The sequence below is a fragment of the Tauraco erythrolophus genome, chromosome 6 (assembly GCF_009769465.1).
Source record: "Tauraco erythrolophus isolate bTauEry1 chromosome 6, bTauEry1.pri, whole genome shotgun sequence".
Taxonomy (NCBI): Eukaryota; Metazoa; Chordata; class Aves; order Musophagiformes; family Musophagidae; genus Tauraco; species Tauraco erythrolophus.
In genome coordinates, this window is record NC_141470.1 from 67,997,419 (window position 1) to 68,025,418 (window position 28,000).

Sequence of the window (28,000 nt, forward strand, 5' to 3'; positions counted from 1 at the left end):
TCCTGAAACTTTACGTTGGCCCAAAGATGTAACTACTAAGTTACTCTCACATGTGCTTTATCATTATCACCTCTTGCTTAATCCAACCTCGTGCATGCACAGCGCATAAAACACATTCATACATGGAGATGGGTATGCAAATAGATACACAAATGCAAGTACCCAGATTTAAATGCTTGTATTCCTGCTCACACACATTTACTGATGTCTGTATCTGCCTTTTGCTGTACACCAGCAATAGCACTTGTAGAGTCCCTGGCCAGTTCCTTCTTTAACAATGTGATATTCCATTTTATTTCTTCCTCCTATCAGAGAACAGCTCATAAACGATACTGAGATGGTTTCCTCTTAAACACTGAGCTCTTTACCACCACACATATGCAAACTGCAATGGTGCTTATAATCTGCTGATATGCCATAAAAATGGAATGGAAAATTGCTCCATTTACAAAGCAGTGCAGGTCAAGGCGGCAGGTAATCTTCACAGCTTTTTTTTTCCCCTTTAGAGGCTCTGGAAATACTCAGTACAATTTTGTAATCATGTACTTAGATGTATTTATAAAAATTTTCCTTGTTAAAATCCAATAAATGGAACGTGTGACCTGAGGTGACCTCCAGTTCTCCAAATTCATTGTCACCGTCTAATAGAATACATTCATATAAACTGTGAAAACTGACACTCTTAGTAAGTGTGTAAGGGTCCTTGACTGGTAGAAACTCAACAGTGACTGAAAACATGCTGGTGACCCACTGATGGAAAAGGTCAGATTTCAGATTAGAGATTTTTTCCTGTTCTTGGCAATCTATAACAAATTCATGTACAGTACTAAATTTCCAGATCTTTGTTTAACAGAAACATAAAAATTAATGGTGTGTCAACCATCCGGTGACCTGTGAAGGGAGTTTTTCTCTAGGAGGTACCGTCACACACCGAGTATGCTCTGTACAAGTGTATCGTGAATGTATGCCAAATGGAAAAGGAATTAAACACACTGGAGGGAGGTTTGGTTACTAATACCATATGGCAACAATAAGAACAAAGAAAAACATTTAAATCTTTTCTTTTTAAATTTTTCTATTTGGCAAAACAAAAAGACTAAACAAGGCTGACTTTTAAGCCAAATAAAACCCATGGGCTTTAACTCCTTCAAGTCGGCGTCCATACATTAAATAAAACTCCCAATTTTAATCTGTCCAGAGGTAAACCAAACCCATAACTTATAAGTGAAAAGAGCTATCTTCAAGACAATAAATAGGGAGGGGTTGGAAGGATCAGGACTCAGGTTATTGTTCAGTATAAAACCAGAACCACGATTACTGTAATTACCTATATATTATTTCCTAAAATTAAAAAAAAAAAAAATCACCCCCAGCAACCCTCCCTCTACTCTCTAAGGTACCAAGTGAAGCAGCTAACTTCTAGAGCAAGAATAAAGTTCCAAGCATATGCAAAAACAACTCCAGTGCAGTGCTCTCATTCCTTTAATAGCATGGGTTGATATGAATGGCTTGTTTCTTCTTCTGCCAGATTCCAGCTGCTTCACTTTGTTTATTACTGACTTCAAAGTTTAAAACACTGTCCTGTCCCAACAAATAACTTCCTCCAGATGGCATTATCTCAAGTGTTCAGAGCACTGGGGATAGCACAGCACCTGCAGATCCATAACTCAGCATCTTAAAATCTTCAATGAAAGTGCTTCCTTCCCCCACCATGTCATTCCTCCATTTTGACTTTTCCCTTCAAAAAAGATTTACATCTGAGATATAGTTACCAAAACTGTTGGCAGGGAAACAGAGTTGTCAGAAATTCTTTACAGTAATGCTTGTAAAATAAAGTAAGAGAATACCTACAAGCCTAAAGGTAACAGAACCACTAACAATAGAACCACTTTATCTGCTCTTCTTACCTGTAAGTAAAGATGCGAGATATGTATTTGTGCCAATGTGTGCCCGATCCATGACTCCGTGGATATCTGTAGGGTACCAAAGAAAAATTCACTCATTTTCATATGTAGATGTACAGGCAAGTTACCAAGTATAGCAACCCAAGAAACAGCATTTTTGGCAAAATCAAAATTATTCCAGTCTTGCTGGGCCACCATATATTGATAAGAAAGAGCCATATTTTGATGTAAGGAATTCTGAAGGCTACACTGAAAGGAGGAAATCCACTGCAATGTCAGTCACGTTACTAATTATAAGGAACAATATTTTCAGTTCAGACTCATGTCTAGCTATAGCCTGCGTGTCGGCTACATAATTCAATGCTTTTGGAATTTAATGGCTTATAGAATTGAGAGTGGGCATGGTAAGGAACTGGTCACATGGACTCAAGATGGTAAAGAATACAACATTCTCAGGAATAAGCAAGACCATCAACAGTTTCTCAAATAATCCAATTGTTTGGATGAAATTATTCTCCACTCATCAGAAATGATAGCTCCTCCACTTTCTAGTCCTGGCTCACGACCACCTTGAATCCATGTGCATATTTGTGTTATGGTGGAGAAGGTGTCTTCTCAGCATTGCTAGAAATGAAGCTAAAAATCTTTAAGCACATATGCTTTGTAGGGCAGGGACTCTGTTCTCATTGTGCAAATGCTTGGCCCTGGCTGCAGGTCAGACAGCTGCCTTCCACTAGGACAGAAACACGGAAAGCAAAACCAAGATGCCCTGCAAATGCATGCAGTTCTGTTTTCGTAACTCAAAAACAGCCTGTCCCTAACTCAGCTGGTTTCATGACAAATGGGAAAGACTCTAGGCGAACTTAGGCAAAAATTTCTAGGGCTGAGTTACATGAAAGGGATAGATTTACAATTAAAACACTTCAGTTGTTTTACAGAAATGGACTGACATTGGTAGGACTTGAGCCAAAAATGTCTGGATCTACAAGCATGAGTCTACTGCTTGAGCTGAAAAAAACCCCACAGTTTCATTCTCAAAGGCTTCAGCCAACTCATAAACTTCCATAAGTGGGCCACAGACACCAGACAGAAAACTATATAGTATGAGTTCAGTTCAAGTTTTGACCTAAACTTGGCAAATTCCATCTTCACATGGTGCAATGTACTTACAGAAACTGCATACAAGCACACAGAAAATAAACACGCGTACAAACGCGTTTTTCTTTTTTTTGTTTGTTTGTTTAAACCCTAATGTATACTCTAGCTATAAATATTTCTGAAAAGAAAATAAATTCAGATCCCGAATCAGTAAAGGAGGGTGGGACACAGGCTTGGCAGCTAACAAATATTTCAAAGCAGAATATTTGAAAATGATTTTTTCCTCCTCTCAAGTCTGAGTTCAAGGTTCAGTGGTTTTCAAAAACATGCTTTATTCCCACCAATAGCAACACTAAACAGAACAAAACCTAGAAATATATAAAATAAACCAGAACCAGATTTTTCAAAATCCTAACGCAGAGGCTGGTAGGGAAGAGCAGACAGAAAGCAGCTCCAAAAACATCTAGGAATGAGACTGCAGAGTTTACTAAATAAATATTTCCTTTTGGTGCCTAAAATCTACTCTGCTTCTTTAGATCTGGCATATTTTGCTCTGTTGAATATCTCACTGCTTAACAAGTTCGCTCCCTGGCTGTTGTTTCTTGCTGTTGTTTCCCAGCAAATCACTTCCAAAAGACATGTAATGATCTTTCCAAATAACTACAATAATTATTAATACTAAGAAGAAATATTAAAAGTAAATTTCATTTTTCCATACAGATGCCTGTGATTTTTGGATGTGCAACTGGCTAGAAATAGTCTTTTCTTAACTTTTAAGCACGGCTGTTTCTTGACTGCAACCATTTTCTTGAGAGGAATTGAGATGAGGGGTCTGCAGTAAACCTTGAAGCAGCAGTTTTTATTTCAAAGTGAAAAAGGAGAAGGAGTTGGTTCATTTTTGGTCCACAGTCTTTGAAAAACACCAGGAAAATGCATATCTTGTGCAAGGGCTGGGGGGGAGGAGTAATCTCTAAATCCACAAGAGACAACCTAGGTAAACAGCTGGTGGAATCAGGAGAATCTGACAAGTGATAATTAAAAAAACTGCATATCTAATTGTGTAATTAATATTTTATTTGTTCAGTAAAACTAAATATCACCTATATACCAATCTTCTCATTTTCTGCAGAATCTAACAAGCAAGTGGACAGGAAGGTAATTTTAAAAGTATGCTTGTCTAATATAATCAGCTCTGTTATTCACACCTTCGTGTTTGGGGATCCAAAAGACATTTTAATGCCAGCATTTGAAGCAAAATAAAGAAGCTCAAAAAAAAAAAAAACCCAAACAACTTGAATGATTGATAGAGGGAACTCACGCTAAATTCTAAGACAAAGTTTTGCAGACTTCCCTCAGGATGCAGAATCGTTCACCGCAATCCTAGCAGTAGAATTGGCTCCACTGAGACCTCGTATCTTAACAATATTAATTGCAGCAATACTGCCTCCAGCTTATCTACATTGTACCATAGTGCTAGACATAATAGCATTCATAGCCTACATGGGGAGTGGCAAGTAAAAAAAAAAAAAAAAAGAAAAATCAAAGCATCTTTTTAATTCTTAAAAGTTACATGGCCTATTTTTATTTAAAAATAATTAAAAAATAATTTACACAAGTAATTAAAGTTGAATGAACAAATTCAATCATGTTTCATCATAAATTAAAGTTACAGTGGGTTTGAAAATGAACTTCTTTCCAGCTCACGCTTAAAACGAAGATGGGTGTCTCAGGGAGGGGATCCCCTAAGCAAATGATGTTCTTTTGTAGAGTTAGCGTACTGGCCAGGCCACATACTGGGTTACTCTGGAGGCCCCTCCTGCCTTCAGATCCATTTGGCCCAGGCAATTCCATTACCAACAGTTACTCACTCCAACACGCTGCTCTTATGCAGTCGCTGATGCGTGGCTGTCCGTATCACTTGGGATGCACATAGGACCATCTCCACTTAGCAGACAGGTTCAGGATGTTGTGGGTCAAGACTGAGCCTGACCAACTTGGTGGCCTTTTACAATGGGGTGACAGCATCGGTGGACAAGGGTCGACCAATGGATGTCATCTACCTGGACTTGTGCAAAGCTTTTGACACTGTCCCGCACGACATTCTTCTCTCTAAATTAGAGAGTCATGGGTTTGATGGATGGACCACTCGGTGGATAAGGAATTGGCTCAATGGCCGCACTCAGAGAGTAGTGGTCAACGGCTCAATGTCCAAGTGGAGACCGGTCACAAGTGGCGTCCCTCAGGGGTCCGTGTTGGGCCCGGCCCTCTTCAACATCTTTGTCGGTGACGTGGACAGTGGCATGGAGTGCACCCTCAGCAAGTTCGCCGATGACACCAAGCTGTGTGGTGCCGTCGACACGCTGGAAGGGAGGGATGCCATCCAGAGGGACCTTGACAGGCTGGAGAGGTGGGCCCGTACCAACCTCATGAAGTTTAACCAGGCCAAATGCAAGGTCCTACATCTGGGTCGTGGCAATCCCAGGCATAAATACAGACTGGGTGGTGATTGGATCGAGAGCAGCCCTGAGGAGAAGGACTTGGGAGTACTGGTGGACGAGAAGCTCAATATGAGCCGGCAATGTGCTCTTGCGGCCCAGAAGGCCAACCGCGTCCTGGGCTGCATCAAGAGGAGCGTGGCCAGCAGGTCGAGGGAGGTGATTCTCCCCCTCTACTCTGCCCTCGTGAGACCTCACTTGGAGTATTGCGTCCAGTTCTGGAGTCCCCAACATAAGAAGGACATGGACCAGTTGGAGAGGGTCCAGAGGAGGGCCACGAAGATGATAAGAGGGCTGGAGCACCTTTCCTATGAGGACAGGCTGAAAGAGTTGGGGCTGTTCAGCCTGGAGAAGAGGAGGCTCCAGGGTGACCTTATAGCGGTCTTCCAGTACCTCAAGGGGGCCTACAGGAAAGATGGGGAGAGGCTGTTCAGGATGGCCAGTTATGATAGGACAAGGGGTAATGGTTTTAAAATAGAGGGAGGTAGGTTCAGGTTGGATATTAGGAAAAAATTTTTTACTATGAGAGTGGTAGAACACTGGAACAGGTTGCCCAGAGAGGTGGTGGATGCTCCATCCCTGGAGACGTTCAAGGCCAGGTTGGACAAGGCCCTGAGCAACCTGATCTAGTAGGAGATATCCCTGTTCCTTGCAGGGGGGTTGGACTAGATGACCTTTGAAGGTCCCTTCCAGCCCTAACCATTCTATGATTCTATGATTCTATCTGCAGCGATGCTTGAACTGCAGATGCTTACTAAGCATCGCACGCTATCCAGCCCTGTTAACTCCTCAGCTACACGACTATCCAAAAAATTGTTAGGAATGTACGAGGACAACTTTCAGTGAACCAGTGTGAGAAGTCACAAGCTACTTTCTATCACTTAAAAGTGTGATGGGGGACCTTGATGAGCTCTCTTTCAAACAGAGGAGGATTTCCTGGGCAAGGAGGTTACACCCCCTCCAGCCATGGCAGCAATCTGCACCCAGATTTGAATGAAAGCTAGGGGACCACCATCAGGAAGAAAACAGAAAACTTTCTGTACCCCACAGTGCTGCAGGGCAGAATTTTCTCATTGCAAGTCACTCTTCACATGTAACGGAGTCACTAAATGCATTCTTACAATAAAAAATGAAATAACATATACTCAGCATAAAAAACCTGTTCAAATAACAAATGTTTTTCTAGATGACCACAAACAAAATAGCTGTATTACTCTATTATTCTGAATACTTAAATATTCACGTGACCCTATGCATTTCTTTTGATGATTTTCACTTACAAAGTCATGGGATTCTCTATACTGGAAACAGTTTGCAAGACTCCTATTACTGTACTACCGTTACAAAGATCTGGCATATTAAAATGCTTATATCTACAGTATAATTACTCAATTTTTGTAATTACACCTTTTAAAAAGGAGATTATCAATGGTTTCTCCAGGAAAAAGACAAAACAAGACAGCACAAAACCAGCCCTATACAGTTGGCATTTTCCAGTGATGCATTCTAATAAACACCAGGATGTCCCTACGCACGTTTCCAGCACATATGCCAACAAACTTGTTACAAAGACCTTCTTTAAGAGCAGAAGGTGGCTACTAAAGGTCTTACCATTCATTCATATCAATTAACTTTGAAGAATGTATTAGGAATAAGCAATTCCAGGAAGTTTAGAGAGGCAAGCAATTTTTCCATTAGCTCTGAAAGAATACTGTTGGAATCTACATAAGTAAGCATATGTTAAAATACGGAAAACATTAAATTTCCTACTGGCAGATCTGCTGGGAGACAGCCATTATGTAAGTGTCCAGACCCCATAATGCCACAGACAGTCTAAACCTTCTCTTGAAATGAGTGCCCAGTGTGATGACAAGTAACACTGCCTCTACAATTTAATGCCCAGGACCAAAGACTTGGAAAAGTCTGAGAGTAAATATGTTTTTATCCTGTGCTACTTTAAAGTTTGTTAAAATCTAAAATGTTTAAACTTTGTGCAATAGAGATAAGCATTCCTCCTTGGAAAAAAAAAACACACAAAACCAAAAAAAATCCACCCAATAATCCAAGAACCTTGGCCTGTTACATGGGAAAGAGTAAAAATAAAATTCCTTTGCAATACTTCGGTGACTCTGAGCTCTAAATCAGTAGAATAAATGAATTGCAGAAATGCTCTACACTTATGCTACACACTCAGCACACCACACCACCTTCTTAACTCTCTTGGGCACATCACTACTGATTTTAATACGACACACACCTCCATCTCTGCAAACCCCTATAAAAGCAGGGGAAACACTGCAGACTGCTCCCAGGAACACTGTGCCTCCTGAAGATCTCACTGCCAATGGTTCTCCAGCAGCAACACTGAAACCAGCAACTGTTGTTAGCAACCCAGGAGCTGCTCCGCACAGGTCTTGGAGCAGCAGCCAAGCAGTGCCTTCCGAGACACTGAACACACTTGTTCACATTAGGTTCTCATTTAGGCAGATGTGCTTTACCTCTGAAGCTGGGCATGTGCACACACGAGTTGCAAATTTGAATGCTGGCTGCATTAGCTGATGGTGACAACTCCTGCCAACTTATTTGAGAAAGCTTTGAGGCTTTTGCACGTTCACTCTTCCCAGTTCAAGCTGTTGGTGCCAAACCTGGTTTGCACTCAGTTCATCAATAGCTTTCTTCATTGCTTTGGGCCACAAGCATGATTAATATAGCCTGTAAGCAGCCTGAATGAAAACCATTTATCAGTTGTCTGGGTTTAAATATTCCTGGCCAAAATACAGGGAAATCTGCACCGCAAAGGAGCACGTACGGAAATCCAGTGAGCATGCATGGGAGCAGCTTCCTTGCAGAGGTGTGGGCTGCCGCGTGTTGATGGGACACGACTGGTGCAGGTGAATGGCACACACGCCTGGGTCTGTTCACCACCCTAGAGCACACACTGCAGTTCCTGAATTTAGGAGCTGTATAGGGTTCATAGGAAGAGCAATTATGGAAAGCTCCTTAAGAAAGCAGCTTTTGCAAACCCTCCATATACCTGACAATGACATAAAATCAATTATTTAGCACAATCCTAATCTGCCACAATGACACCCAATGTGTACTAATATGAAATGCACAAAGGCAAAAAAAAAAACCTTACCTCATGTGTCTCATGGAGTGTAATGGTTCCCCAGTATTTTAGTTGAAGCAAATTAATTCACATTTTATACATGCACATGCACTCCCAAGTTCAGGAACACTTTCTCTGCAAGTATTAGATAAATCAATCTGCTCTCTAGCAGGTTTTTGCACACACTCACAGTAAGACCAGAAATTTTAAATGCATTATCCATTATTTTCTTTCTCTTCCATTATTTTCTTTCTCTTCCTCTCTTAAATATTGTGGAATAACTGAGTTCAGAATATACTTAAAATTCAATACATATGCAAGTAGCATATACATACACAAGATGTATATACATATACATCATTACTCTGTCACTGAGAGTTACATGGCTACACAGCCTACACGAGAGCAGAAGAGAACAAATGCTTAAAGATCATCTTTCTTTAGACAACGCAACATTTGAATGTCACTGTTATTTGATGCAATTGGGTTTTTTAAATCTCGGAGAGAGAGAACACAGGTGTTGCAAGGTCTCTCAGAACAGGACTGTCTCCTACCACATAGGAAGCCTGGCAGAAAGGAGCCTGGGTCATGCCTGGCTGATTCTGCAATGCAAACCATAATATAGTTTTACTGCCCAGGTTACAGAGTAAGTTATCCAATCCTTTCCTGTTCCTTCAGAGGAGAAATAAGCAGGTTAATGCAGCATTGTCTATTGCTCTGTATTTTTAGATAGCTACTTGGAAAGCGAGTAGCATAGTAGCAAAGGTGTAGCATTATTGACACAAGCTACATTTATCACACACATAACATTTGTTGGAAATGTACTCTAAATCTGATAAGAAAAATCCTCATTAAGAATACATTTGCTTGTTTAATTTTCACTTATTGAGCTTTAATGTACCATAAAAGTACATAACAACAACAGTGCCTTAAATAAATATTGCTGGTCTTGCGCTCATTAATGTTTCAGAAGAACACAAAACTGCCTCTAGATACAGGAAGCTGCTGGAAAATAAAAACCAACCAATCATATAAACTAAAATGAGAACTTTGAGGATTTTTTTTTGTTGAGCACAGAGTTCAACAAAAATGTATTCTGTTCACTGTACACACGACACCGATGGGAATAAGAGCCAGTTCAAGTTCTAAGTTACCATTACTTGGGTAATAGTTTCAAGCTGCAAGGCACAGCTGTATGGGCCCAGCCAGACAGGCTATCACAGCAATGCTTTGATAGCATGGGGCCCTTAAGTGTCAGGATATAGAAAAGGCAGCAGTTGCTGGCTGTGAAAACAGTCTGATACAAACCAGATGGGGACTTACTTGATGGGCAACACAAAGGAAAACAATTGGCTCATTCAACAAAGTCAGGCCACTGCCCCAGAGAATTAACAGAAGACAATAACAGTCAACCAGAGTTGATGCAAACAAGAAACAGCCATGTGGTTATGGTTTAAGGAATTGTTTCTCCTCAGACTAAACATAAAGTTTTGATTTCTAATTCTTATATTCATTAATTTCAGTCTCGTTTACAAGCCTCCTCTTCCTCCAAAGTCTTCTGTGTAATTCATTTATGTAGCACCAGCCTTCACACACCTACTTAAACAAGAAAAAAAATGTATGACAAAGGCAGCTATATTAATCTAATATTTCCTGCAGAATGCCAAGACCACAGACAACTTTCTGAACTGTGTCAGAACAACATTACAGATGCACAGCACACAGTGTGTTATTAGACACATTTGCATGCATATGGCAGTATATTTACTGATTCTTTTTGATTAGAAATGCATAAAGCCCAGTAGGTCACGTGCTGGGTTACCAGAGCACAGATGTCTTCCAGTTTTGTGAAGCATTCTTCTGGTTTCTTACTTAACTTTCTTCAGAAGTAAACTTCAGATCAATTATGTTACCACAAAACAGTTTTGTTTGTCAGGCTACAGTTAAAAATCTATTTAAATAGCTATTACCAAACTTTTTTTTTAAGCAATCGAAAATTTAAAAGTTGGCTATTTCAGCCATAACTCAAAAAATCCCTAACCCATTCATTTTTAGAAGCTTGTAGAAGATTATAGTCCAAAATCTTAATTGCTCTTGCTGTTTTATTACAGGAAATATAAAAGTGACATGTGCAAAGGTATTTTGATTACAAATTACTTACAGAGATTGCACAATAAGTCAGACCTCTAAGGGCCTTCTGCAATTTCACTCTCAGACTAAAAACATCTGAACTTTCTTTTCATATACTCCAAAATATTCCCTCTGGCGTGCTCTGCACTGCAGTACTCTACATGAGTGTGAACAGTTGCGTGGCACATTCTGAACGATAGTCACATACTCGGGACACCCAAGCCAGTATGTCTACAAAACGCAGTGACATGCAGATGCCCTGGATGCCTTATGAAATCCCATTGTCCTGGGACTCATCAGCTTTAGCACACCACCATGCATCCCCTGAGCTTCACTGCTTCTGGAGAGTGCTTGATGGCTAGTTCACGGATTTCTGAGCTAGCTGTGTTGCATGATGTAAACATCTCCTAAACACATCGCTCAGACCTACGATGGGTACACATGAACTCTACTCTTCTTCATAAGTGCTTTACTTTCCATGTAGACTTGCAAAAAGCAGCTGGGTTAAAAAAACAAATGTATGGCACTCATTTAAGAGCGCACACTGGACAGACAGAGCAAGGGAGTTTGTCCTTGAAGAAAGAAAAAGACCTACTGAATTAATATAGAGTCAGGTCCTAATTGTCATCTTAAGTGATTCTAGCTTTAGTTGCTGGGGTTTCATTTTTAAAAAAAGGAAAAAAGACTAAAACACAGCCTTGGGCACATTCAAAACAACCACCACGTACTGTAGGTAGAAAAGTAATGTGTTTACTGCAGTTTCCTAAGTACAGAGCCAACACTCCAGCAAAGCTGCTGTGTGCTGCACTCTGTCTGAGCTAAAACATCTCTCCAGCAGAATCATGAGGCTTATTTCCACAAGTGCAGCCAAAATTCTTGAAACCTCCAATGAAGGGGTGGGTTGTCACATCGTAGCAGAGAAGCTTTTGCCTGCAGTGCTGCTATTATTCATTTTTCACATCATATATATTGAGGACAAAACACATTTTTTTTTATGTACAGCTGATATTTTTCGGTTGAGTCTCTTCATTAGGTTGTTTCTAGAAGATTAGGAACCTTAGGAACAGAAGAGCCTTTATCAAGATTTAACCTCAGAGATACTGGCTGGTAGCCTTGCATTTAAAAGCAGATGAGAGAGGAGCAAAAACCTCTTTAAATCCCAGGTCTGCCTGTAGAGGCAACCCCCAAACACTCTTGTAAAAATGGTTTTGGACATCGTTCATCAGAGAACGCCTCCACAAAGGACGGCATGTGAAGGCCAGCTGGAGTAGGGGGAGGCATGACTGCCCAGCCTCCCTTAAATTGAGGACTCCAACAGGAAACTGCTCCCCCCTTTCTCTCTTTTTTTTTTTTTTTCTAATCAGGAAGGAAGCTTCATCTTCAGAAACAAGCATTCCCTGTGTAATCTCCCTGCTTGCCTGTCTCTAGGAGCGGTTCCAATTACTGAAATAAGCAACATGCGAAGCAACACAAAGTTAATCGTGTATTTACACTGTAACTCAAACTAGCAAATATTTCCCATTTCTGATTTTGATTTACGTAACAGGGCACAATGGCAGCTGTTAAGTAAATAAAACAGTTTTTTCAAGATCTGTAATTATGGTTTTAGGATTATAAAAACAAACTAAAAAAAAAAAAAAAAACCAGAAATTAAGCAACTGCCAGCAAATTCCATATTTTTTACTTCTACTGAAGACACAATGGCCTGACAAGGACAGAAACTGCAGCTGTTATACTGTCTTTAAACGAACACAGCTCTGCCTAACTCTTGCAATATGAACAGGCCAATATATGCAACCCTGAGATTATTACTTTACTGTAACAACCCACGTTAGGATGGAGATCAGCAGATCATCCCATATTAAGTCTAACCTGCTTTGATTGCATAATTTTGAGCCAAAACATAAATGTAATTCTACCAGACCTAGAAAATGTGAGATACACGTTTTCATAGTTCGCATGTGGTTGATGATTTATTATTTTGTATTAAAATTACAAGCCTCTCTGACATTAAAAAAGAAAGAGTTAATGAAAGTCAAAGTTGTGCCATACACAAAAAGAAACAGTTACCTTCCTGCAGCCAAAGCATTGGGGGAAAAAAGATGCATTTTACTGAACTGGAAGTTACAAAAAGTATTTTGTGACTTTCCCTCAGGTTGTTTAGAACTGTCCTTAAAAACAGTTCTTCCTTCTTTAAAGCAAAACATAAGTTTTATATTAGGGAAGAATGACAACACAGATACAAAGGTTCTAAATCTAAATTAAGTTTTTCTAGATGTACTTTTTTTCCCTGAACGACAGCAGTCATGATAAAAACCAGAACACAGTAGTCCACAGACAACATTTAACCCATCTCCATCATTTACTACTGTTCCTTGCAAATGCAGTCACCAAAAGCACATTTACTACCGGCATTTCGGAGATGAAGACTTGTTGTATTTTACTTTAAAAATTAGTTTAATGGAAAAGTGTTTGAACTGAGTTTCATGCTTGCACGTTATTCAACACTAGTAAAAAATGTTGTCCCATATGCAACCTCAGCAGTGAGCAACAGGTCATACATGACAACTTTAATCTTCACGCACCGATACTTACCCTATTTTTAAGAAGAAAACTACTTTGGCAGACTGCACTTCTTAAAATCAGTGTGTTATCAAAGAGTAGCATTACCACTATTTATATAGTATTCTTCGTTTGGAAGACATCCTAGATAACATTTACTCCATGCTGTTGCCTTATTTGAAAGTTTCCTGGGCTCCTGGTCTTAAGAAATTAATCACATGGGCACTGGAAACATATATTTATATTTAATTATAGGCAGTCTTTGTATCACTGCATTGAGAAGCCGGTGCTGCAAAAACCTGGTACATAAAGTAGAAGGTCTGTTTACTCCTAAAGTAGCTAGAAAAATAAGCAAATAAAGTACTTAGGTAAGACATTGTTCGAAAGCATGAAAACTGCCAGTAAATTCAAGCCCTCTCACAATATAATAAGCAATAAAACTTTAAAAATAACATTACAATTTGACTATGGACACCAGTCATCTAAATATCTTATGGGTCAGTTAGGTTCTATTAATAACTTCACAGCTACGCCTCACCTCTGCTAGCGGTGCGAAAATTTACAAAGCATTAAAAAAGAAAAAGAAAAAAGTTTAATGGCTGAGAATTACAGCTCTTGTAAATCCCGCATCTCCTTTATAAAAGAGGTTTGGAGACAGTCAGAATCTGTGGGTTATTCATCACTCACATTCTCTTCTACCCAGCCACTCCCCACGCAAACAGCTGGCTCCTTCCAGTTTTTACGTAGCACTTAAAAAAGCTGAATTAAGAGCTCTTAACAACAGGTAAAGCTGAAGGGTGTCCAGCTGCCTCTGCCCAAGGATCACCAAAACCATCGCAGTGGGGAAAGCAGAAGCTGTTCCTTCTGTTGCGTTGCTCTGAGAGATACACAAGCCACTGAATTACAAAGGGCAACATCTGCCTTCCCTACCAACTAGAAAAATAAAACAAACCCAGCACCTACTGAAGACAGAAAGCCAGTATTTCTCCTATCACAGTGCTATAAATGTTTCTTCAAGCTGAAATATGTGTTTGTGATACTCCTTGTCTTCACCTGTCACCACACAGCATCCATGCAATGTGTTGCCAGCACCCAAAGGCATCAAGATTTCCCGGTCTGAAACTGATGCCTTCTATAAAAGAAACACAACTTGCACACTAAAAAAGAAATGTGAGATAAGAGGCCTACTTAAATGACTATTAATCCAAGAAAGGATGATCATCCTAAAACATCCTATAGTGCATCTGCCAACTGAACTAACGCAGAGTCGGCAGCAGGTCTACCCGAGACAGCTGGAATGGTTCCTGACTCCAGCTTAGCTGGCAGTCACGTACCAGGTGAAAACCAACAGTGACTGAGGAGTGGAAATGCATCTTCTTCAGGAATTGTCTTTGCAGGCTGTGATCTGTGGCAAGGGCAGTAGCACACTTCTGGAGGTAGTAACTCCGACCAAAAGCTCTGCTGAACGAGACCACGCAATTTCTTACAACACATCTTGTTATAGTGACATCCTGAGGCGCACCGTTTAGCACAACTAGGAATCTCAATTTAAATTCATTTGCCATCACTGCTAATGAAGAGGCGTGTGAATTAAAGTCGTACAATACCGTAAAAATCAAATGTCTCTTTACAACAATATGAGAGAAGATGATGTGTAAAGGGACTTCAGACCCAATTATACGTATATAAACGAGTAGCAGGTTCAGGAGAGACTATTCTGATCATTTTCCATGACCTACCACAACACACAGGCTATGGAACAGCTAAGCACACTTACTTTCTAGATGCACATCAGTTCTTTCTTATTAAACCATGGGCTCAGAGCTGTGGAACCACTAATTTGTGAGAAACTTCTCCCTCCAGAGAAGAGCTGACTGGAAACAGCCCTCGGGCTGATGTAAGCATTAAGTACATGGGGAGTCTCTGTCCTTAGGTGGCTTACCCAAGCCCATTAATTTTTTGTGTGTGTGTCCCCCATTTATATAAGCAATGTTTGCATGAAAGGGGAAAGCAGGTCAGCCTAGTCAGCTTGCTACCATCTGCTTTTATTCAGAGTTACTCAAGATCAGTGCCAGTGGGATCGGTGCCCATTTAGGGGGTTTATTGTGTGTGTTTATTTTTTGCTCTTTACAATGAAAGCAACAGCAATTACTGTAAGTTTGTAAAGTGCACACAAATCATAACACACAATACAAAGCTGCTTCAGTCAGATCCTAGCGTGTTTATGAATCCTACACAGGCTGTGAGAAAAGACTGCTTTGGCACAACAATTTGGATAGGCTGGCGAGAAGTGTGTTAGTGTCCAGGAGATCTGAGACTGTATTTAATACTTGCTATCAAGACCATACCCTGCTTGCAATACACAGTGACTCCAGCTGATTCACCACCACATGAGAATCTTGCACAAAAGAAAAAGCATCACATTCTAGCTTGGCCCCCAGACAGACAGACAATAGGTGGATTTATACAACTGGAAACAAACTATTGAAAGATCAAAGGTAGACTGCCAAAGTGGAAACAGCAATTCAGGGCTCTCAGCTTGTACATTCCAACTCTTAAAAGAGTGGATATGCAGCAGCAAGAGGTACTCTCGTCTTAATGAGGATTCTGCTTAGAATATGCCTGGCCACTAGAGACACAAGCTACAAAACAATCTACAACCCCAAAACCAACCAAACCCCTCCTCCCCACCCCAAACATGCAAAAAAGGAAAAAAAAAATTGAAAAATATGGAGAAATCCACATTGCAGGGATGGGGCAGTGGTGCTGCATGCAGCTTAGCAGAACCACCTGGCAGTCTGGAGTGCTTTGGTTCCAGTAGGGAGTCACAAGTGTTTGAAAAGCAAATGCAATTACCAATCAAGTTTTTTAAAAGAAATTCTAATAAATTTGGAAGTAAAATCCTTTACATTATTAAGAACAGAAGATCCTCAGAACCCTCTGGTGTCTGTGCAATGTGAAACGGACAGCTGATGCTCAGCAGGTACAGATACTGGGCACCACACGATATTTTGAGGCAAAAAGGACATACAAACTCCAGAAGGTACCTTACGTGCTTGATGCAGAAGCACCACAGGTTTTCAGCTTACCAGTATGAAAAAGGGACTAGTTCCTCATTATTTGCACATTACAACTCCCATCTATGAGTGAAATGCCAGCCTCAATTTTGTCACTGCCCTGAACTTTAGGTTCATGATATATAAAATGCACTCTGAGGGATGCCATAGGTCACTGGATTAGATCATCTGCAATCCTTTAAAATCTAGGCTTGAGGAGGGAATCAGATGAGATTTATGGATATTTACCTTGAGCCCCAGTAAGTCTGAAAAAAAGGCAAGTAAAAATCCAAGTATTTGACAGCCTCCACAAGAAGTAATCCTTTAAGTAGCGATCATGTCAGTTTGAATAAGTTTTTCTTTTCCTTTCCCCAGAAATAAACCAAGTGGTCCTAGAACTTCAGTGAAAATCCCTGCTGCTGTGTACTGACCAGAGGAGGGACTTGGTACAAGAATACACCCTGAACCTCAGCAACTGCTCGAGCAACAGGGCTATAGATGTCAGCCTCATGTCCTGAATTTAAAACTTCTGAGCAGAAACACTCTTTAAGCTCAAACTGGAAGGTTTCCTGCTTCGTTCTTCTCTTGAAAGTGCAAAACACCTTCCCTCCGAAGATTAACTATACACACATCCAGCACGCAGTAGAACTTGATTCTCACGTGGCCTGTACAAGGGAAACCTGAACATATACAAAGCTGTTCAGATTTCACAGTGGGTGTAAAGCATCATCTGTATAGGCACCAAGGGAAGACTTACAGGGGACTTTTCCTGCCTTTGCACATACTGGCCACAGCAAAAGCATCAGCACAAGGTCAGAAGAAATGTCTCGACAACACTGCAGCAATGAGAGAGTACTGAATCGCGCTGTGCCATGTAAGAAGGCATGAGGAAGAGGAGAACTCTTGCCCTCTCAGAAGTTGAAGACAAAGTGAACAAAAACCTAATGTATGTAGATCAGTAAGAAAAGGGCCAAGTGATACATGGTGTGGAACTGGACTCCAGAGGAAAATGACTTCTACATGCCAGTCAGCAGGAAATCCTCAGACTGTGAGGTAATATGAGCCTGCTTGGCACAGTTTTCTTTCAGTATAAACTGTGGGTTTTTTAATTTCTCCATTTAATTACTTGGATTTCAATTAATTAAGATGCCTCAAAAACATCCAATTACATTCCAGGAGTCTAAAAAACATACCAGGGAGATTTGTGCTTCACCTGCTCTCTGAACTTGTTCGTAGTTTCTGTTGTTCACAACTTCTGCACAAATAAGCAAGGGAAAGGTCGGTCTAGGAGACCGGAGGATCATTTCCCAGAAAGGGATCTTTTGGGAATGGGAGCAAGGCTGTCCACCATCCAATGAAACCCACAGCAGTTTCTGGTGCTCAGTTTCTCAGGACCCAAACTTGAAGAAGCAGAACACACCCACTGCAGAAGGACATCATTGTCTACAATAACAATTCTACACAAGACTTTGCCTTAAGGTATGAAAAATCAAATTTCTGTTTTAACGTTTTGTCTGAAAAATAACTGAAGCAACTCAGTGGGAAAAAAAGCAACCATAGATAGAAATGGCACTTCTTAACAGATAAATAATATTTACAAAAGCCAAGTAATTGAAAACTCCTGTTCCAAATGTACTGTAACACAGCTAAATATTCACTTACAGTAATTCAAACTAGAGACTCTCAAGTGTGGCGACGGCGGATTTTATGTGGGGATAATATGCAAAATGCATTATTACTCAGATGTGTGTTTTCTAAGGCGTGGGCTGTCCCATAACTGCTACGGTCACACGTGCAGAAAGAGCAAACGGAAACTCTTGGAGAACTGGTGTTCTAAAACCACCTGGAGCACCCAAAAGCCAATGACCATTTATAGAGAAGACAGAGTTTCTGTGAGAAACGCAGTTTTGCATTTCCTGACTTGGCCAAACATAAAAGATATTAACTGAATTATGTCAATGAGCCATCTGATATCACCAAGAGGTAACTGTATAGGAAAACCAGAGTCAAAATAGAAATAAGAGTTTTGAAGAAGCACTGAAAAACTTACATAAACCTCTAACAGGACACTCGCTTGAAATACGCCATAATTATAGCTAAGTGATTTCATTACTTCAATTTCCAAGATCTTTCAGAAATTAGTCAAATTCAAGGAGCAATGCAGGCTACACAAACTGTTCCTACCTCGCAGGTTGTGGTGGGACTCTCTACAGTTTGAAAGAATTGCTCTGTTTGCTTCACTAGCTGCTATTTTCAGGGTGGTATGGACAGTCTTTAGCAAAAGCCTTTAGTGAAATATAGTCCAAAAAAGAAACAGCAGGATATTAAGAAGAAAGTAAACTTTCAGTAGAACAGTTGTTAAGAGTTTGACCAAAACAGTTCCAGTTCCAAGAAAAAAATAAAGACCTTTAGCCTTATTCTAATCTTCTTCCTTCCTTGAAGCATCTGTTAGAGATTTGCCTCATGCCACAATAGTTTTAAGAAAAAATAACCCAAAACCTAATTTGAAGCAAATCCTGGCTGAAGAAGAGAGGCAATGAAGTATTTAGTTATATCCATATTTTCAGTATTACAGTTTTCAATACAGCATAATGTCAATGTTAACACAAAAGTAGGCTATTTTCAATACTGAACAGGGACTCTGGAAGGTTTATTTTTTATACAGATTGTTTTATGGGCTTCTTGCCCTCTTATTCATTTATTGCACAGATCATCTTCTCCCACAAGCAATTGTGCAATCTCTCTGTGGCAACAAAGCCAATTGCTTAGTCTCCCAATATTACTTTCCCATGTACTTATGGCTGCCTGAATATAATTCACTAGCTGGAGATAAAAAGGAATTACTGTTATGAAATTGTGCTCTCTAGGTCACATTTCGAGAGTCTGTGCTGCAGAAAAATAATTAAGTGAAGATACATCTACCTCTAGGTTCTGAGCTGCTGGTATTAAAGTTTAAAAACACTCTGCAGTCGAGCATTGCCACCTGTTTCTTCATTTTAATTTAAAAATTTTGCATCATGTTAATGTGAGCCTGAAAAAGCTTCTATTCTGGAAATATGTGCATTCATCAACCACGACAATTATTATCATATTAAATTTATGAAGATACATGGAAGAATGGTACCAAGATTAAAGGGTATTATAAAGCCAAAAATATATACGCATGTATATCATATACTACAAATATATGTTTTCAAACCACTGTCTCCACTATGTCTAGAGAGGGCATACATTTCAATTAATAATACATTCAAGCTTTATTTTCAGTTGTAACTTTCAGGAGACATTACCCTTTCAGGCATGATATTGTAACAGTCCTACTGAACTTCAACTTTCATTAGAAGACATCAATCAACTTTCTTTCAGTAGAAACATATGTTCACTGTAGACCACAAAAATTTTTTAAACAACAAAAGATAGCTCTATAATATATATATTTATGACCATAGACAAAAGATGAATCAAATCTTGTCCTGTATTTATCAATTAAATTTAAAAAAAGGCTTTTTTTTTTTTACATTCAAGTCCAAAACAATTTCCCTTTTCTCCAAACACCCTGAATTCACCATTCATTTCAGGACTGCAGAATTTCTCAACTCTAATACCAATACAATCACTTACCCTTTAAACTCTGAAAAAATATCTAAACGATCCTGCCTCTGAAACGCTTCTCAATTTTCAGGCAAGTACTCATTGTCCCTTGCTATCTCGGTAAAGGCAACCATGTGACATGAAGTTTTTATAAACAGAGTGCTTTGAACTTACAGTAACAGATGTGCTTAATTTTAAAACGTTGTATTTACTTAAACCCACGTATTCTTACCATGTCGCAAGTTTTCATTTTTCCTTCAAATGATTCTTAGGAATTTTTACCCTCAACTTTTTGACTGATTAAGTTTGCTCTGGTAAAGCTTATAGAGACAAGACCTTCTGGTTAAAACTGACAGACAGTTGTTTCCATTTGCAAATCCTCTAGATTTTTATTGGCTCATTAAATATGTATACTTTGAACGAGATTTAAATTCTCTTGGTATATAAATCATTGTCTTTTTTGCTCCTCTGAACAAAAATTGACTGCTGCCATCTCGTGGTCACACATTTGGATCTGACACACAGACACAGTTGGACCATGTCCAAATATCTTGTCTTACAGTATAGGTAAATTATTTTTTTAAAAAAAGATAAGTATTCCAGAAAACAACTAGATAAAAAATATTTTACTGCATTTCCATCCCTCTCTAACACCCTACTCAATGAGACAGGCTGGATGTGCTGTCTTGTTAACACTTTGAGACAAAGTTGAAGTGTAGAAGCATGAATTGTTAGGAAGAATATCTCTCCTCTTTCCGCCTTCTCTCTGATGCTTAATAGGAAGTGTTGGGGCAGAAGAAGAAAAGGAAGATTCCTATAACCAGTATTAAAGAAAATTGGTTTTAAAGTTGGGAAGGAGTTGATCCTGCAAGGCACATAATTTCCTTTTTGGTGATTTAGAGGTCATACTCATCGGAAATTCACTCTCCTTAGGTAATTTGGATACCATGCTTCCTACTAGAAAAAATCATTGCAATATTTTCCACCAATATTTAATAAACGAGTTAACTCCCATTTTTAATAAATTAAATCTTTACTTACCAACTTTAAAAACCCATGTTAATAAATGTCCCTACAACAAAACATATACGTGCTCTACAGAGCGTCACTTCAGTTCTGTGAGCTTTTCCACTAATTGCCTATAGAAGCTGAGTTTTAGATTATTCATCACTTTTTTTCATACGTAAACCATGGTTTTGAAATTAGGTTCCAAGTCCCACGACCAATAACATTGGCCTAGGGCTCTTCTTACCACTGATTAATAGTTGAAACAAAATAATTCCATCAGAATTATAACTCGATTAGATATTAAAAAAAAAAAAATGGAAGAAGTTCAAAGAATTATTTTTAAAAGGCCTTGAAGGAAGAATTTGTCAATACCAGGGTGGAGCATTTTTAATTGCATGTATTGTAGACATGCGGGTTTTTGGATTCCTGTTCTTAGCACGTAAGATTAAAACTGCTCCATCTCTCACCCTACCACCTCCACAAGCTTCTTATCTGCTAAAACAATTTACGTTATTCCAACACTGACTTGAACCACAATAAACAAAAAATATTCTCTCCCTCTCATGCAATATCCTTAACACTTTCAACAAACACTGTTAGGAAATCTCCAAAAATAGCATGATTATGCATAAATAACACACAGTATCCTTCACAAAAGAAAATCACTGTTAACACACTAGCCTGAAGCCCATCTCAAACCAGGCCATTGTAACACTGAAAATCTCTTTTTTATTTTTTGCATTTGCATGATCTTAACTTTGTATTATCTTTCACTTCTCCTCCAGTAATCCTGTGTTTTCTCACGTGTATGAACCACTGCCATCTATCACAACATTATGAATGTTTGCTGAACAGCATTCCGTAAAGCAATTAAGATTCAGTTGACTACAAAACATGCACATTGTAATGCTCTTGGCAAATAAAAATTTAAATAAATGCTTAATTGCAAGGATTCTGATGACTTACATACAGATGCATTTCTAATCCTTTCAGCGCACCCCAACAATATCATAACTGTGTACACAGATTTAGACACACCGTATATAAAGGTTTGGAAATTTGGGGAATTTGGTAGTAATGAAACCAAAATTTAAAAAAAAAAAAATCGGAATTTTATTATAAATTAGTATACAACAACATTTAAAAGTGATGTGCTTAACTGAAAGAACTGTTTGCTTATTGACATTGTTTTACCTTCTGGTGGCATCTCTTCAGACTTCCTTCTCCCACGAGTAACTCGGGATCTCACAGTTTCCACTTGTGCAGCTCCTTGGCCTTCCTCCTACACATCATATATTAAAATCAAATTAGCAATCTGACTGTTGATGTAAGAGCACATTAAAACTATGTGGAGCTTCAAGAAACATCCAAAGAAGCTTTTAAAGATTCTTTAAAGGATATACAACTGTTCTTCTGACTTCAAAAGAATTCAGATCTGAATCAGCCTATTGCAATGCTATTTCCTCTAGACAAACATCCTGGGAGTAGCACGTATGGCAAAGTGGCATTTAGACCTGAAAACACAGGAGACCCTCAATTTCTACTCAAAGCATGTGGTGGAAAGAATGTAACATTTCCCTGGCTTTCTTCAATACCAAGGACTTCTCCCTAGGTATTATCCTACTGAGTAAAAAGGGAAAGTTGAAAGCGAAAAAAAAAAAAATTCAGCACACAGGTTGGAAAACCCATGCCAAGTAGAAAATTTATTTCCTTGGCCATGTTTTTAAAACTCTTTTCTGCTCTTCCTGAAACTCTCTTCAGGACCTAAGTCTGCAACAATGCCGATGGGAAAGCCGTTTCTTAGAAGCAATAAACACTCATCATGTTAAAAAGGGCGATATCATGTTTGTCAAGCAAACTTGACATCTTATGTGTTAACTGGAACGGGAATTGTAGCCCAAGGACATTCCTCTACATGAACACAGGAAACATGAAAAGTGCAAAACACAGTGTCATGGAAACCTGGAAGACTTAAGCATTCTCTAAGACAAACAAATTTGATTTCATCAGTTTTCCGTCGATCCCATTGATGAATAAAAGCTTTTTAATGAAGATTCTTAAAGAAGGAGAAACACAGGAAAGATCATAAATTTTTGCACATCACACAGCATTTGGAGCCTGCAGACAGAATTGCTATACGACTTCTGGGAAAACTGTATGCCCTGAGAAACAATGGCACAGGCATTCTCTTGAAGAACTGATGACAAAATACCAGTGGTATTTTGCTCCCCAAAAGCTAAAAAGGAAGAAAAGGAAAGTATATTTCAGTTCCATAAGAGAAACCCTCCAGTACTGTGGAGGCCACAAGCGAAACAACCAGCCAAAATACAGATGAAGCAAGACAATTTTTTATGTCTGGCAAACAATAAGCATGGTGCCAACTACGTGATCAGGGCTTCCCATTTCTTCCAGCTAAAAACTGTCTCATATGGTAACAGGAGTCTCAACAGTAAGGATAATTTCTTCTCGTGTACTTAACGATCATTTAAGACAAAAATCAGAAGGAAGAAAAAGATAAGCCATTCAGTCACTGTCTTTCCCTCAACGGCTGCACGGACATGTTTACACTTCCCAGCGAACAAAGCATAGAGAAGGCTACACTAAGAGACAGCAGGTCATCTCTAAGGCCCCAACACAAACTCCCCAGCACAGCAGTGAGCTTCAGCTGACAAAAGTGAACACGCGTGCACCTGCGATCACGCTGGCATCTTCGTAAGGCACTATATGCATGGACAGGCAGGACTGGCACTAACTCAGGCACCTCTACACACCATGGTGTGACCAACCCTGCTCATTGCTTAAAGCTGACAAGTTAAAGAGTTGAGATGGTTTTCTGGAAGCAGGAAGGTCACATGGAAATGTGATCAAAGGCCACCAATGCTACAGAACATTAAATGTAAGCAGCATAACAGTATACTCATGAGTCCATTTGAAGTGTTTTCTGTTTTGTTTTGGATTTTTAATACAAGAAACCAAAAACCAGTTTAAACTGAACTGAGGTGCAAATAGAAGCTGAGATAACACATAGATTCGTAACCTACAATTATGCATTCCTGGAAGATTAAAAAAACATGTCTTTTGAAATACTAAAAATGAAAGCTAATGAGAATACCGAAGTGACAAACCCACTGAAAAAATGTTGATTGTATAAAAACATTCATACTTATACAAGAACATTATGAAAATATTTTGCAACTAACTGATTTTCTAAGATTTTAATAATGCACTTGGGACTTCAAATTATTTAGATTTACCACCTTTGAAATGTTTAGCCACACAAATATGACTCTGAGGGAGGTGATTCTACCCCTCTGCTCTGCTCTCGTGAGACCCCACCTGGAATACTGCGTTCAGCTCTGGAGTCCCCAGCACAAGAAGGACATGGAGCTGCTGGAGCGGGTCCAGAGGAGGCCAGGAAGATGATCTGAGGGCTGGAGCACCTCTGCTGTGAAGACAGGCTGAGAGAGTTGGGGCTGTTCAGCCTGGGGAAGAGAAGGCTCTGGGGTGATCTTATTGCAGCCTTCCAGTACTTAAAGGGGGCCTACAGGAAAGCTGGAGAGGGACTTTTTACAAGGGCGTGTAGTGATAGGACAAGGGGCAATGGCTTTAAACTGAAAGAGGGGAGATTTAGATTAGATGTAAGGAAGAAATTTTTGACTCCGAGGGTGGTGAGGCACTGGAACAGGTTGCCCAGAGAAGTTGTGGCTGCCCCATCCCTGGAAGTGTTCAAGGCCAGGTTGGATGAGGCTTTGGGCAACCTGGTGTAGTGGAGGGTTTCCCTGCCCATGCCAGGGGGGTTGGAACTAGATGATCTTTGAGGTCCCTTCCAACCCAAACCATTCTATGATTCTATGATCCTAAGTCCCTCCCATGATCAAAATGATTTATCTAGAATAGGAAGAGCCCAGCTTCCTCTTAGTCATCTCTTGCTTCTTAGAGCTAAGAGCACAGGGGCAAAGTGGCTACAAATAACAGTTAATTCCTGCATTGTTGCACAAGAATGGACAGTAGGGGTCAAACTGAAGACATGTTCAGTCTGGTATTCTAACAGTGGTGAAAGGCATATGTAAATCTCACAATAAGACAATGCCAGAAATGGAGGAACAGCCAAATAATTTAGCTAGATAAGAAAATTCCTGTATGAAATTTGTTTTGGAGTGAGTGACCACACAGACTTCACTCTTTGTGACTAAGAGAAGGCATCTGCTCCTGCCCTACGTGAAAAGACAACACCCTTTCTGTTGGTCAGAATCTGATCCACGCACCCAGGCCAGGGAGCAAACAAGAGGTTTGTATATGGCAGCTCGACACTGCTGCCCACAGCCTCTCTGAAACGAGGATCCTGTTCAGACAGATTACAGAAACCACCTAAACTTTGCCATAACAAGTCCTAACATCCAGGAGGATCGTTCCCAGCTAAATCAGAACAAAGCTCTACCAAACCCAAGGTCCATCTGAAATACTGGGTATTTTCTCCAGCCTCTCAGCAAACACCATGAACTGCCTAGTTTTGCTCCTACATGGATTAGTCTTCTTGCTTTGTAGTGGCTGATACAGTTTCATTTCAAAGAAGACAAAACACTGCCTAGAGATGAAAAACAGGATGTGAAATAACTGATGTGAGAATCACTGACTAACTTGGGAGTAAATCTTTTAAGAAGTTCAGAGTGATTATCACCTTAAACATTACATAGAATGAATCACTCTGAAAGCCTGAGTATCTCTTCCTCTCTTAGCTGATATTATGTTCCCAGAAAATCTGTTTCCTGCAGGCAGGTGACAAAGTAGATCCCAGCCATAGATCTGAATACAGATGCCATCCCTAATTGAAACTAGGGAAAAGGTTCATCATTGTTACATGGCAGATAGATGCTGTCAAAACAAGCTTTCAAACCATCTGGTACAGGGACTTATTTTTATTTTTTTCAGAGAAGGATGTACAGGTCTAGTAGATGATCTTATGGAGCATGGCTTTGGCCCATCCAGGATAGATGCTTACTGCGGTTATCACTTATAGATATGGCCATGTCACAGAAAAGCTAAAAACATAACCCGTGAGAAACACTGATTTAGAGTCTTACATCAGGAACACCCATGCACAGGAAGAGATCATTTTGTTTGGGGGAAAAAAACAAAACAAACAAAACCACACACACAAAGTTGGGGGTTGTTTTGTTTGGTTTAAAGGGAGGGTGAGTTTTATATGCTAGCAGGCAAAAAAAAAACACACTAAGTGTTCAGATGCAAGAAAAAGTTTCTAAAGATAACGTAATATATAAACTATCTGCCTATTTTCTATGAAAGACACTATGTCTTACTTTACTTGCATAGGTAAGACTATGTACATGGGTAATCTTACACATGGTACATCATCATTTGCCTGTATCCAGGGGGAAAAAAAAAAAAAAAAAAAAAAAATCAATCCTAGCCCCATCAGCTAATTCTCCAGAGGAAAAGACACAGGTATCACCGGGTCCTTTATCACAGCTAATGGTGCTAAAAGAAGGAAACATGTTTTACCCTCTTTGTCCCTTTTCCTCTTTTCCTTTCGGCTAGTGAAATAACAACAAGGACATGAGCTTCACCTCAACAGACACAGCGGTTTAACAGTTTTGTCTGTGGACAATCATTTTAAGCAATAATATTTTTCAGTGATCTTAAAGTGGAAGAGGTATAACATTTAAAATCCTCTTTGAAGATGCAACATACCACTTCGGATGACGTATTTAAGAACTGCACACACCAATGGCACAATACACGTCAAGGCTCAAAACCATAAAAACAAAGACAGGTCAAGATAAAATACTTTAGGTTATTTTTAATATAGAACATCAGGGAAGGACAGAATGCATCCATGAACATAGCAGCCATGTTAAGTATATTATTACTTTCAAACACACTGTGAAGCTTAACATATTAAAGAGCAATCTGCCACCTCATTTTTAGCTTTTGTCACTCGCTATTCGAATTTATCTTTAGCTAGCAAGTAAACCATCATCTCTAGGTAACAGCACATACTAATAAAGTAGCAACGAATTAACTCTATAGGCTTCAAGAAGAGATCAATAGGATCCTCATCTACCTTCTAGTGTTCCGAGATACATCATCATTTACTGTCTTTCCAACTCTGCCTCTACAAGGAGAACTGAAGCTCCTGAAATGCTGAATCAGTGGGTTACAATTGGTGAGTTGTTTCCTCTCCCAGATATCTATCATGTTATTCTTCTGTATTTGAATCACTGTGCCCCTAAAACATTGGGATGCCCTATCTGAACTGAGTATGAGCAGCATTAGATCCTGTGAGATCAGTGAAGCTGTGAGGAAGTGCAGAAAAGGTAAAAGCGAAGGTCTGACCCTAACAGAAAGCATATTGTAAGGATGTCATCGCAGTAAAAACAATCATTTTTATTACATACATGTACTTTACACTTCTGTTTCTCAGCTGAACGTATCACTTTAAATGCACCACTTCTGTGATGTCAGTCACCATAGTGAAACAGGAAAATTTATTTTCCTAGGTTTCAGTTTGCATTTTCTATCCAGTCACAGAAAAGATCCTTTGAGTTTACCTGGGAAAGATCCTCTAAGAGAGATGTCACTCTGTAGCTTGGTTGGGCTGCTTGCAGAACAGGATCTGAAACTGGTTGCGATTCCAGTTCATCCATAAGCATTGGACCATGACTTCTATCTGCATTTCCAAGAATTTCTGCCGAGAGAGAAAAATAAAGAGGAAAAAATTACTTAATGAGCTGGAGCAGTAATCTCCTGGTCAACTCATGTGGCAAGATGTGGACTCTTTCAACAATGGGACATGCAACGTTAAAGAGGATTATTTCCCCCTTACATGGCTCATTGTATATCCCTTAATTTGTTCTTATGGGGGAAGAAGAAATAAGAAATCCATGTCTGTGAAAATTGAAAAAAATAAATCAGTTTTATCATCCGTAGATTTCTAACATGGCAAGCATTTATGATAGCTTCAGAGCTGTACAGTTCATCATACCATTATATGCTTAATGAGTTTTATCATATATTGGAAAAAGACTG

At 39.5% G+C, this 28,000-nt stretch overlaps 1 protein-coding gene across 2 annotated transcripts in view; it reads right to left on the reverse strand.

Moving 5' to 3' along the window:
- KIAA0586 (KIAA0586 ortholog) overlaps positions 1–28,000 on the reverse strand; it is an 81,683-nt gene that overhangs the window by 2,898 nt on the left and 50,785 nt on the right. The window contains exons 29-31 of one of the 2 annotated variants that reach the window (XM_086612944.1): positions 27,523–27,659; positions 22,148–22,235; positions 1,908–1,973 (exon numbers count right to left, since the gene is read on the reverse strand). In XM_086612944.1, the coding sequence (XP_086469070.1) occupies positions 1,908–1,973; positions 22,148–22,235; positions 27,523–27,659 (291 nt within the window). The remainder of the gene's footprint in view (positions 1–1,907; positions 1,974–22,147; positions 22,236–27,522; positions 27,660–28,000) is intronic. The other variant, XM_086612945.1, reaches the window with a different exon arrangement.